General features: G+C 41.4%; 2 protein-coding genes across 2 annotated transcripts in view; one reads left to right on the top strand and one right to left on the bottom strand.

The window, feature by feature from the left end:
* Positions 1–2,694: 2,694 nt before the first annotated feature.
* LOC105624442 lies at positions 2,695–3,135 on the bottom strand. Its single transcript, XM_012205804.1, has one exon. The coding sequence runs from the start codon at positions 3,133–3,135 to the stop codon at positions 2,695–2,697; it is 441 nt and encodes a 146-aa protein (XP_012061194.1).
* Positions 3,136–9,758: 6,623 nt separating this feature from the next.
* Positions 9,759–13,038, top strand: part of LOC105624441 (histone-lysine N-methyltransferase SETMAR-like) — a 57,287-nt gene continuing 54,007 nt past the window's right edge. Inside the window, exon 1 of the mRNA XM_012205803.1 lies at positions 9,759–9,816. Within this exon, the coding sequence (XP_012061193.1) occupies positions 9,759–9,816 (58 nt within the window). The remainder of the gene's footprint in view (positions 9,817–13,038) is intronic.

Below are 13,038 nucleotides of genomic sequence, written 5' to 3'. Positions count from 1 at the left end.
AGACAAAACTGAAAAGAATTTTCAGAAAAATGGTGTAAAATTAAGATTCATTGATTCTTTCAAATTTCTAAATGCAAGCCTCGATAAATTGACGTCGTATCTCGACAAAGATAAATTAAAAATTGTACGTTCCGAATTTTGCAAGCTCAGCGCGGAGGATTTCAATCTTCTCACACGAAAAGGTGTCTTTCCGTACGAATACATTGACTGCGTTGAAAAATTGCAGGACATGCGCTTACCACCGCGCGAATTATTTTTCAGTTCGTTGACAGGCGATACCGTATCCGAGAGCGATTACGCTCACGCCATGAACGTATGGCAGCAATTCTCCATCCGAACGCTCGGCGAGTACAGTGATTTGTATTTGAAAACTGATGTCTTGTTATTAGCCATTTTCGAAAATTTCCGCAATAGTTGCATCGCGAGTTACTGTCTCGATCCCGCGCATTATTATACATTACCAGGTTTCACGTAAGACGTCATGCTGAAACATACGCATGTAAGATTCGAGTTGCTCACTGACATTGATGTGGCCATGTTCATTGAGCGCGGTATACGCGGCGGTCTCAATCAATGTTCCAGCAGATATGTACAGGCTAATAACAAATATATGCGTTCATTCGATCGAAACCATCGTCGTACTTGATGTACTACGATGTGAATAATTTGTACGGATGGGCGATATGTTAACCTTTGCCATACGCCGAATTTCAATGGATCGAAGATGCTGTGAACTTTGATGTGAGCGCGATCGCTCCGGATTCATCCACCGGTTATATTCTCGAGGTCGATCTCGAGTATCCGCAGCATCTACATGACTGATACACTGACCTACTTTTCTGCCCAACGCGCGATAAACCGCCCGGCAAGCGCGAAGATAAATTTCTAGCGACGTTGTACGATAAGCAGCGTTACATCATTCACTATCGCAACCTGCAGCAATGTACTCGTCACGGTCTTCGCGTAACAAAGATCCACCGGGTGCTACAATTCGCTCAATCTCCATGGCTCCGCGATTACATTGAACTCAATACACAATTTATAACGCGCGCAAAAAATGATTTCGAAAAAAATTTGTATAAACTAATGAACAACGCGGTATTCGGTAAGACCATGGAGAATGTGTGCAATCACGTTGATGTAAAATTAATAACAAAATGGGACGGACGGTACGGCGCGGAGGCAATGATCACGAAACCTAATTTTCACATCCGCAGTGTCTTTGCGGGAGATTTAATTGAAATGCGCAAACTCGAGGTAAAGTTCAACAAACCGATTTAGGTGGGTATGTGCATACTCAACATATCGAAAGTCTGCTCGTACGAATTTCACCATGAGTATATGTCACCGATGTATCGCGATAAATGCAAAATCATGTACACCGACACGGATAGTCTCATTTATCATATAGAATGCGACGATGTTTATAAGAATATGAAACGCGATATCGCTAGATGCGACACGAACGATTATCCGGCAGACAACGTGTACGGTATGCCTCTCGCGAACAAAAAAGTATCCGGCCTGATGAAAATAATGGTACGATAATGACCGAATTCATTGGACTGAGAGCGAAAATGTACGCAGTGAGAATAGACGGCAAGAAGGACATTAAAAAGGTGAAAGATATAAAGAATAACATCGTAGCGCGAACGATAACGTTTGATGATTACATGCGGTGTTTGAACGAAAAGATCGAAATGACTCGCCATCAATCATGTATACGATCTAAATTACACGAGGTGTACACGATATCCGAATCGAAAATCGCTCTGAGTCCATATGATGACAAATGATACGTCGTACCGGACTCGACGGAGACGTTACCGTGGGGGCATTGGCGAATACCTTTATAATATATGTTACTATTATGTATTACTTATTGTAATTTACACTTTTTTCACATTTATACAAGTATTATTAACATGTTTTTATGTAATAACATTTATTATTAGTATTACAATTATTATACTTTCATATAATACATATCATATGTTTTTAACATTTATATACTACTAGTATTTTAATTTTACATTTTATGTATCCCATATTTCTTTTTATCATTTATGCATATTACTATTATGTACCACTATTATTTTAATTTACACATAATGCATGTTTTTTTACATTTATATAAGTATTATTATTATGTTTTATGTAGTACCATTTATGCATATTACTATTATTTTTTCATTTCATGTATCGTACATTTATATTTGTATATTCCAAAACGAAGATGGGAAGGATAATAAAAAAAATACATTTATATACTTATATTGATATATTTTTTATATGTAGAAATAAAAATACACGAATCAAAATTTTATCAAATGATATTGTTTTTGTGTATGTCCATGAATTGTGCGATCCATCGAATCCCAGCCATTTGACACCTTATTTCCTTTCCTGCGCAGTACTTTCTCTACGAGATATACGTCCGGATGAGTAGCGCGATGCAACTCATGCTCATAAAACGCTCCAGCGACGAATTTTCCGCGATAATCCTCGAGTAGATAGGTTACGGGATTACGCTGTATCTTAACGATTGTAAACACCTCGGTGGTTCAATTTGGTATGTAACTCTTCTCAAAAATCTTGTTGCGCGTATCGAATCGCCTACTTTAAATTTTGACAGACCAGCAATCTTTATCGCGATGTACACCGTGTCTAAGAGTCTTTCGGCGATCGCGGAAGTTACATCAGCAGGTCGTATGCCAATAGTCCGATACGCGCGTTGTAATTTGACATGAGACGCAGTAGCTCGTCGATCCACTTGTAATTGCCGTTGAGTGTAAACATCTTCCACATGTCGTTTTTGAACGTGCGATTGAACCGCTCGACTGACGCTTTCAAATATGTGAAATAGTGATTAATATTGTGGTTTTTCAAAATTTTCTGCAAATTTTCGGCGTTATAAAATTTCTTCCCCCTATCCGTTTGTAAATTTGTCGGACATCTTCCACTCGCTCGAATTATCTCAGCGATAACATTAGCCGTCTCGCTTCCACTTTTGCTCTTGAGCGGTACGGCCCACGCGTACTTGCTCAACACATTGATGACGGTGAGTATGTAGTGGTGGCCTCTGTTGAAGCCTGAGTACGGACGCATCTCGACGATCAGCCTGCCACAGATCATCGTATCCTCGAACTATGACGCGCCTTCGCGAAAAATTTCTTCTCGCCGGAGCATGCAATTCCTCAACGAATCGATGTTTCTCGGAGCTAATTTTTCTCTTTTCGCTAAATCTCTTTTTCATGATTCAACGCGTAATACACAGAGCAAAAGAATTTTTTTTCTTACTGACACTACTCGTTTCTTCTGCACGCGATTTAATTTATAATAAAACCGGCTTCGCGAAGTTCCTCGATGATCGACAACATCTCGTTGTTGTGAGCGTTGTTGCCCGCTCGATGCGAAGCGTCGAATTGTAGATGATTCACCAGTTCGTTGGGATCATCCCAATGCACGTAAACAATCACGTTGTCATTCAGTATCATTGCATGAGGTAATCCCTTTCCAGATTTATTCTTCTGTTTCTTAGGTGTGACATCAACGGCGCGGTAACGTATTTGTACTTGTATCCCCTATTGCTCAATAATCGGCTTTGCGATTGATGCTTGTATTTATGCGTGTTCGTCGCATGCTCTTGTACTTGTTCATATCGTCTTCAGTATAAAGGAGATCGGGAATTCTCTTGAAAATCAACTCATAAAGACCAGGTGTACCGACGTATCGTACACCATCGATAATTATGTTGTCCGCATCATCCATGTCGAAACGTTGCCAAACATCAATCCATCCTAGTGTAGGTAAACGCTGTACACATAATCTACATCGCTTCTGTTTATCTCGCGTTCCCCTCAGGATAGTCGACGTACTTTTGATCCAGCGGGCCCAAGCCGGCTCGTAATGCCTCTCGACCTTCCGACATTTGCAACCGATTTTGAACCTTCGTCGAGTCTTCCGTCGTTTCGAAAACATTGTCCAACGACTTTAACTTCGATACGATTTTGCTACGCGATGTGGAGATTCGGTTGTACACGATCGTGCGATCGATCATCAGATTTACGCGGGGTCGCGGAACGCTCGAACGTCTCGCTTGCTTTCTCTTCCTCCTCCTCCTCCTCCTCCTCCTCCTCCTCCTCTTTTCTCTCACGCTTGCTGCGTTATCGTCGCGCGACTGTCTCTTTATCGCGCGCATGGGGCTGTCAACAATCTGCTGCAGAGGTTTGATAATAGGTTTAAAATGCCTGTCCAATGCTATGTTCTCCTCGATTTTACCGGTCTTTAGAGCACGATGTTTCTTGCGGATCGACTCGCTCGTCTTCTCGATCTCCTTCGCAATTTTTTCACGCGCGCGCACATCAGCCATGTTCATCTCTGGCGAATCGACAACGACTAGTCATGTTCTAGTATCGCGAACTCGTTAAATCCTTTTCTCCCATCTTTAAGCGCTGTCCTTGTCTATCACTAAAAATCCATATTTTGTTTGCCAACAGTCGCGATACAACAAACAAAATTCATTGTACGACATATCGGTATTTACATGATCATCGTGTTTCAAGTTGGTATCTTGTTTGAACAGGATCAACAGGTTCGCATTGTCGCGTATTACATGTTTAGGTACGTCTCGCGTACGTCTGACAGAGATAAAAGCAGTCAACGTTCAAATGCCGGCCCATCGAAAAATATTCTCTCATCGCATTCTGCTTGTCGCATGCTACGTCATCAAAGATAAAAATAGAATTTGGGCGCGCTTCGCTTGGTGGAACGACATCGTTGTTGTTGGAAAACGTAAAATAGCCGATTTCGTCGATAGACGTAGATAAATTTTCGAGATATCGATACTTTGGCTGTTGCAGCGATTTTGAGTAGACATACACATTCTCGAAACGTACGCCGTTTGGACTCTCGAGCAAGCTTATGAGAACGTTGATTTTACCACAATTCGACGGGCCGTAAATGATTGCGCGTATAGTACTCGGCAGCATTTCGCCGTGCTTGCGCTTCTCCGCACTGCCTCCCATCATTCGCGTCACAATTTGTGACGTGTATTGTTAGCGGTTGCAGCACGAATTTCATGCTCACACTAAAGACTGTGCGCTCGAATGACTATTTATAGGTGCGCGAATCCGCGAATAACAAGTAAGAATCGCGCAGTAGCAAAAATGTATCTTGCGCTGTGGCATTCTTCCGATATTCGAGACTTGAGCGTCGAGCAACTGCAATATATACCGAAGGTCGTACTCTTACGCGTGTATGGCGACTATATCGAACAGACTACGTCTGGGACAAGCTTCCGGAACACGTGAAGGCAGATTCGGAGATTCGAACCTATCGTCGCTGCAACGAGCACTACAATCAACCGTGGCAGCGGACGCACATCGACGCGCAGCGATCTGCTGAATCGAGCGATAAACGCGCTTCCTTTCGAGTTACATATTCCGGGCTACCAGTTTTGCGACCCGGGCACTCGGCTTATGAAGCGACTAGCCAGAGGTGACGAGGGCATAAATCCGCTGGACGCGGCGTGCCGAGAATATGACATTGCGTATTCTCGGAGCAACGATCTCACCGATAGACATGCGGCAGACAAGGTATTCGCCGATAAAGCGCTAGGACGCGTCGTCGCGAGAGATTCGACTCTGAGCGAGAGAGCAGCCGCAGCTGCCGTCTGAGCTGTGATGAAAGTCGAGACCAAGATCGGCATGAGCATGAAACCGAAGAAGAAGACGACAAAGAAAAAGGTGACGAAAAAGTGACTTCCAACGAAAAAGATACTTCCAACAGCGAAACGAAGTGATGTGTTACCATTTTCTGCCAATATTGGACGCGCTCGGATCCTTGATCGGCGGAGCGGCCAGCGTGGCGAAAGCAGTAAATGACAGCAAAGCCGCGTGATGGAGCAGGGTCGTGGACTGTATCTCGCTCGGTACAAATACGTGAACTGTATCTCGGCCCATACAAACATGGACAGGGTGTAGCTGCAAAGAAAAAAAAACATCGAAAAGACGATAAAAATGTCGTCTAGCGCAACTACCAATGTGCAATTGAACGAGCTCGCGAGACGTATGCGCGTACCATACTTTAGAGGCGTTTTCATGCATAACACGTTACCGACGAACGGCGCGCACCGAAACAAAAGCGGTATCGTGAATCTGGACTATGTGACGGGGCCTGATACTCACTGGTAACGTACGCGAAGAGGAACAACCGCGTCGTGTACTTTGACAGTTTCGGTAATCTTCGATCGCCTAAGGAACTGGTGCGATATTTCGGGAACGATGCTATGACGATAGAGTACAATCGCACGTCCTATCAGACATACGATCAGAGCTTCTGTGGACAGATGTGCCTATGGTTTCTACAAATGACGTGCGTGAATTTAAAAAGCTCGACGAGATGCTGTGAAATCTTAGTATTAATCGAACGCTTTTTCCGTCATGTTGTTGACGCTTATATTGAGCGGGAAGAGCACCGTTCTTGCGGCGAACTACTTTCCCGCCATAGATTTGAGTGATGGAGATTACAAGCTCGGTCTGGCGATTTTTGAGACTTATCACACGATACCGAATGTGAATGAATCGAACAATAAATTTTATTTCGCCAAAGACGACGCGGAAATTACAATTCCCGAAGGTTCATATGAAGTGCAAGAATTAATAAATGAATTTTTGAAACGCGCGATTTTACGGAAACGTCCACACCGCGACGCGCTTGAAATCGTTGACGTAGTGAGTGATGACAACAACAACAACAACAATGACACTGATGACGATAATAGTGAAGATGGAGAATACCCGATTACGCTCCACGCAAACTATAACACGATGAGATGTGAGATTAGATGTGCATACGGAATAAACTTTGACAAGCCCAACAGTATTGGATCGCTGCTGGAATTCTCATCGAAGCGTATACTGCGACCGCGAAGGTGGCACGAATCGGACGTCGATCAACATAATGAATGTAAACGTTATCCGCATAGAGTGTAACGTGACCGTGGGCGCATACAGCAATGGCAAAAGCGTGCACACGATACACGAATTTTCGCCGAGCGTGCCTGCAGGATATAAGATATCGGAGAGGCCGGCGCTGATCATTTACCTGCCGATCATCGCACGGAGCATTACGGATTTAACATTACGCATTGTCGATCAGAATGGATTGCTCGATTTTCGAAGAGAAGAGATCACCGTTAGATTGCACGACGGCAACAGTGATAACGCGAGCGTGAGATGCTCGTGCTGAACAGAACGGAACATACGCAGAGAGATAACGCATTCTTTACAAGGCCAATGACGTCACAGTTCGATAACATTCGCTCATCCAGCTGCATCAGACAAAAGAAGAAGAAGAAGCTTAACGTGTCAAATGTTACATTTTTAAAGTCTTTGGGATTCGCGGTGCGCAACATTTGAGATAACTGATATCTTAAACATTAAAGACGACCCGATCTTCAATGAGCGTATCGTCAAGATTGAGACTCACACGTTCGCCAACACAACGTTCGGGTACAGCGATGAAATAAGAATACCCATACAGCAACAGGATTTGTACACACTACCGTACGAAAGCTTTCTGTACGTCGAGAGAAAACTGACGAAGAATAAAGTGGTCCAGAGTGTTCACGTGACATTGGGAAATAATTGCGTCGCATTCATATTCGATGAGATTCGATATGAACTCAACGGTATGGAAATTGATCATAACAGAAATGTGGGCATAACTAGCATACTCAAAAATTATGTAACAGTGTCATCCGACAGAAGCGTGATTCTGCGAAATGCCAGCTGGGATGCGCAGACTACTGCGGCCGGATATTTTAATTTTTGTGAACCGCTCTATGTACTGCTGGAATTTTGCGAAGATTACAAACGCGTGGTGATCAACGTCACGAATTGATTTTTAATACGAGCGCGTAACGACAACAATTGTCTGATGGGAGATCCGGCGACAGAACCAACGCTCGAATTCAAAATACAGTGGCGAATGCCGCACGTGTTATTGAGCGAGATAAATAAATTGTCGATGCTACGCGCTTTGGAAAGCGGACGATATCTGAGCATGGCTTTTCGCTCGTGGGATCTGTATGTGGGATCTCTGTGAGTTTCCGCTCTTCCAGAGCACAACCAAACATTCGTGGGCCATCAAGACGGCTACTCAGCTCGAGAAGCACGCTACGTCATTTTCGCTATGCAAACAGGTCGAAAAAACGTCATGTCTGAAGATATAAGTCCATTCGACGATTGCAAATTAATCAATGCGAAACTCTACCTGAATTTGGAAGTTATCCATATGACTTCTGGATTTTGATAAAAACAAATGTGCAATTTTGTACGCACGTTTCTGCAAGAGCTGCTACGGATACAAGTATCTCGAGCCGAGTCTCACCTTTACGACTTTTTTTACGTAATGATCCGTTCGTGATCATCGATTGCTCTCGACAGAACGAATCGGCACGAGTGGCACCGTGGATGTACTATTAGACTTTGAATGTAAGGAGAACGTGTCCGCAAATACAACAGTCTATTGTCTCATCATATACAATCGCGTTCAGTATAATCCATTGACTAACGTTGTGCGCAAAATCACCTAAGCGCACTTCCGACATGATATAAAATCTACGATACGTCGCATTTGACGCAATCGATCTTCTCAACAATATGCTCGTGCCAACGTTCGTGGATCTGCAAAGATTCATCGTTAACAAAAAATTTATTGTGAAGGAAGTAGCGGTGTTGAAACAGGGGACTGTTCTCACACATTACATTTTTACGAGTCCCGTGTCATGAAAATTTTTGACAAGATCCGACAGATCTTGTGCTTTCTGGTTGAGTGCTTATCACCATTGCGATGAGAGAACGGGATAGTCCCGTACAACGAGGCGAAACGCCTGATTACAACAGCTGTATTTGAACATGCTGCTCGTATATGTTAAGGGACACGAGAAACAAACGTGGCTGTGGAACTTACTTTTGGACGAGCGAGAACGCATATACATCGAGATCTTGGATGCAGTTTACGAAGATATGGAATCTTTAACTTAATCTGGATGTTGCTAATACTATGCGATGTGGACAACATGTTAAGAATTTTTTAAATAAAAAATACGTTAACACGTATTTATTACATATTTCTTTTTCCCTTCCTTTGTAATACATGTACTCATATGTATGAACGTATATGTATGAACGATGTATGTATGCATGTATATATGAACGTATGTATCCGAAAACATCGATACTTCTGTTAAACGTGTCGTGACATGTTCTGATAATACATATATGCAACGTATGTAGGTAGTGTATAACTTTTTTTCATTCAATCGTAAGCTTCAGTTACGAGCGTTAAGACATGGATCGAGTAAAAGAATATATACATCGAATCAATCGAGCGAAAGGGGTCCCTTGTCGTCAAGTCTGCCAAGTCCACCGCTATCGAAGGAAAAAGCGAAATATTGGGAATGTTCTGGGGAAAAAGCATCAAAATCGCCAACGTGCTCATCATCATCATCAACATCATTATCATCATCATCAATGCCATCGAAATATAAATCATAAAAAGTATAAACATTGATAAACTCGTGACAAAAAAAGTACGTAGAAAACATGATAAAACGTGTCGCGACATGTTCACAATTCTTGGAAAGAGAGGAGGATTACTCCCTCTTCTATTCTAGAAGTTTTATCATATACATCGCAATTTACGCGAATGCAATCAGTCTTGCGATATCCGCTTGTACGAACGATTGAAAAATGTACTTCGCTAAAGACAGCAACGCATCATATGAAACGAAGAAGGACTGCAGAACATGTAAGTTTTAATGTTCTATATACAAAAGAAAACGTTATTTAACGTTACGTACACAGCATGGAGCATCGTGCGATGCGTTTATTGAGCAGACGTTATGATCTGACGGCTACGGGCTACAAGTATTTGGAAATTGGAATATTTAGAAGATGTTACGAAATATAAAGATAATTTTATAAGCATTGGACCATTAATCGTCAACATTTGCACGCTGAATGATGCTACGCTCGTACGTCTCGATTCTTCATTCGTACGCATTACGATGACGGAAATGACGCTACGACGTATGTTTGAGTTTGACGGATATATCGACGTAATGTTCGAGCGATTAGCCCGAACTTGTCGATACGGTTGATGCTAAGTATACGTGATTCTCCAACATCGCGTCTGAGAACGCTATACGTGATAGCGACATTTTCAATGGGCATCGGCTCGTCGATTGCGAACTATTGGCTTTAGATTTTAATACGTACAAAAAAAGAAACGATGTAATAACATGTGAATAAAAAATTGTTTCGTTCCCATTACTATATATATATATATATATATATATATACTATACTTTCTTTATTTCCCATCTATTCACCCATCCATTTATCCTATACCTCGACACGCCATCGTATTCCGTTTTAGATAAATAACAGTCACGCTTGTTTTTTTAGTCGTATCACGAATCATATACGTATGTACGCACTTACGCATGTATGTGTGTATGTACGTATGTATATATGTATGATCGTATATGTATAAACGTATGTATATTTCCACGTAAGAAAAAAAAAGGAATTATAGGTGTGAAAATAATGCAACGTGAACTTTCAGCAATTCGACGGCGCAAATAATCGCGGCTACTATATATTAAGCTACTCTTATAAAGAGTGCTGCAACAATATAAGCGATACTTTTCTCGTGACAGTACTTATCTGAATTGTTTTATATACAACTATCGCTTAAAGATAATCCTAGACAGGCTCGCTGCGGCGAAGATTGAGTCTCAGCGTCAGTCATTGTCTTGCATTGTCCGCGCGCGATGTTATTGCATTCGGCTGTTATTGCATTATCATTTTTGGAAAGTGTGACTAGTGTCAAACGCGCAATTGAGTTTATGTTACTTTTTTTCGAATTCTACATATTGTTTTTGTTACTCATCGCATAAGCGACATTTTCGATTCTGGCCGTATCGACTCTGTGTTAGAATCAGAGCCATTCACACAAAGAAAAAGTTAACAAATATAGGTGATGAAAAAAAAACAATAAAGTTGAAGAAACTGCCTTCTCCTCCTCTTCAGTTCGAAGTGATACCATTATTATCGATATCATTTAATTACATGTCAATCAGTTACATTTATTCCATCGCATCATCGAGATTGCCGAGGTGGATGACCTTACACGAGTGCGTGTAAACACAATTGAACTCACCCCTCGACAATCTCGATGATGTGATTGAAAAAGAAGAAGTGAAAGAAAAAGAGGAAGTGGAAGAAAAAATAGAGAAAGTGGAAGAAAAGATAGAAGAGAACCCTTGACAATCGGGTTGAAGGAGGAGGAAGAGGAGGAGGAAGAAAAGAAGAAAGAAGAGGAAAAGAAGAAGAGATCTCCTTCTCCTCCTCAGATCAAAGTGACCGTTATTATCGATATTACTCAATTACATGTAGAGAAAGTGGAAGAAAAGATAGAAGAGAATACCTTGATAATCGGATTGGAGGAGGAGGAGGAAGAAAAGAAGAAGGAGGAGGAAAAGATAGAAAAGAAGAATGTCTTAGAGGATCTAGAGGATCCTTCTCCTTCTCTTTCTCTGGAATATCTTGAGGAGAAGGAGATATCATTTGAAGGAGAAGAAAAGAACATCTTAGAAGATCTAGAGGATCCTTCTCCTTCTCCTCCTCTGGAATATCCTGAAGAGGAGATATTATTTAAAATAAATAATAAATCAACTTAATTTTATCTATCTGCTCAGGGCCCTGACAATCGCGCAGGAGGATGAGGAGGAGGAGGAGGAGGAAGAAGAAAAGGAGGAGGAGAAGGAGGAGAAGAAAAAGATAGAAGAGAAGAACGCCTTGACAATCGGGTTTGAAAGAGAGGAGGAAAAGGAGAAGGAAGAGAAAAAGAAGGAATATTGATGTGGAGGGTGTGGACAAGGTAAAAAAAATATTTTATTGTATATATTTTTTCTTGTTCATTTTAAGTCAAACTTGTTCATTTTATTATATATATTTATTATATATTTATTATGTATTTATTATATATATATTTTTCTTTTTTTCTTTAAAAACTTGTTCGCGTTAATACCGCGGCGCATTTTGGGGTGGACGCGGGATCTGCGGCGGCGGCCCGAAACGCATTTTGGGATGAACGCGAGGTCTGCGGCGGGGTGGCGGCAACGGGGTGGCGGCAGGATGTGAGATGACGGTCCCCAGTGATACGTGATGCCACAACATGGCGGCATCACGTATCATTACACTAATAGCACCGGAGACTTCCCGCGCCCTCCTCCTCCTTCCCCGCGCCTACCAGTACCTCCCGCACCTTCCCCCCCGCGTCTACCCCTCGCGCCCCGCACTCCCCTCTAGCCCCATGAGTTAGAACCCGCCTTGCTATGCTACTATCAACATCAAACGTAATATTATTACAAAAACATAATTTATTTTTAGATTTTTTCTAAAGTTAAACAGATTTCATTTACATATAAAAATATTGGTTTTCTATCTATTCGACGCATACAATTGTAGCAAAAATAATTCTACGCACTACGTCAAATTATTTTTGTTACAATTATCGGTTTAATATACAATACATTTAGAAATACACATATAATTTCAATAATTAAATAAAAATTGGCCTGTAACATGTGTTTATTAACAATGTCACTTATTTAAAAAAAAAAATTATGAAAGAAGAAAAAAGGAATCGATCATGGATTTCTAACATTCTGATCTCGCACCCTATGTGCGAGATCACGTAGAAGTCTTGCAAACCACTGCTATGAACGTGGTATATAACGCTCATGGAAAATCATGGAAATGTTAATATCTTGTAAATTATCATGAAATAATTTTCGTTTTGAAATAATTTTCACTATTATACATAAATTAGAGGGATATTATATATAGATAGGAACGATTAGTATAATTTATTAAAACTTATATGTTATCTAATGTCTCTTTTCCTCTTATTTATACGTTGAGAGAGAGAGAGAGAGAGAGAGAGAGAGAGAGAGAGAGAGAC

This window comes from Atta cephalotes, assembly GCF_000143395.1.
Source record: "Atta cephalotes unplaced genomic scaffold scaffold00078, whole genome shotgun sequence".
NCBI lineage: Eukaryota > Metazoa > Arthropoda > Insecta > Hymenoptera > Formicidae > Atta > Atta cephalotes.
The sequence above is the reverse complement of the archived record's forward strand: the minus strand, read 5'-3'. Positions and strand labels throughout refer to the sequence as shown.

What these genes read in the sequence shown, in the direction of transcription:
- LOC105624442 (XM_012205804.1), bottom strand. Translation starts at nt 3,135, where the DNA reads ATGATCTGTGGCAGGCTGATCGTCGAGATGCGTCCGTACTCAGGCTTC.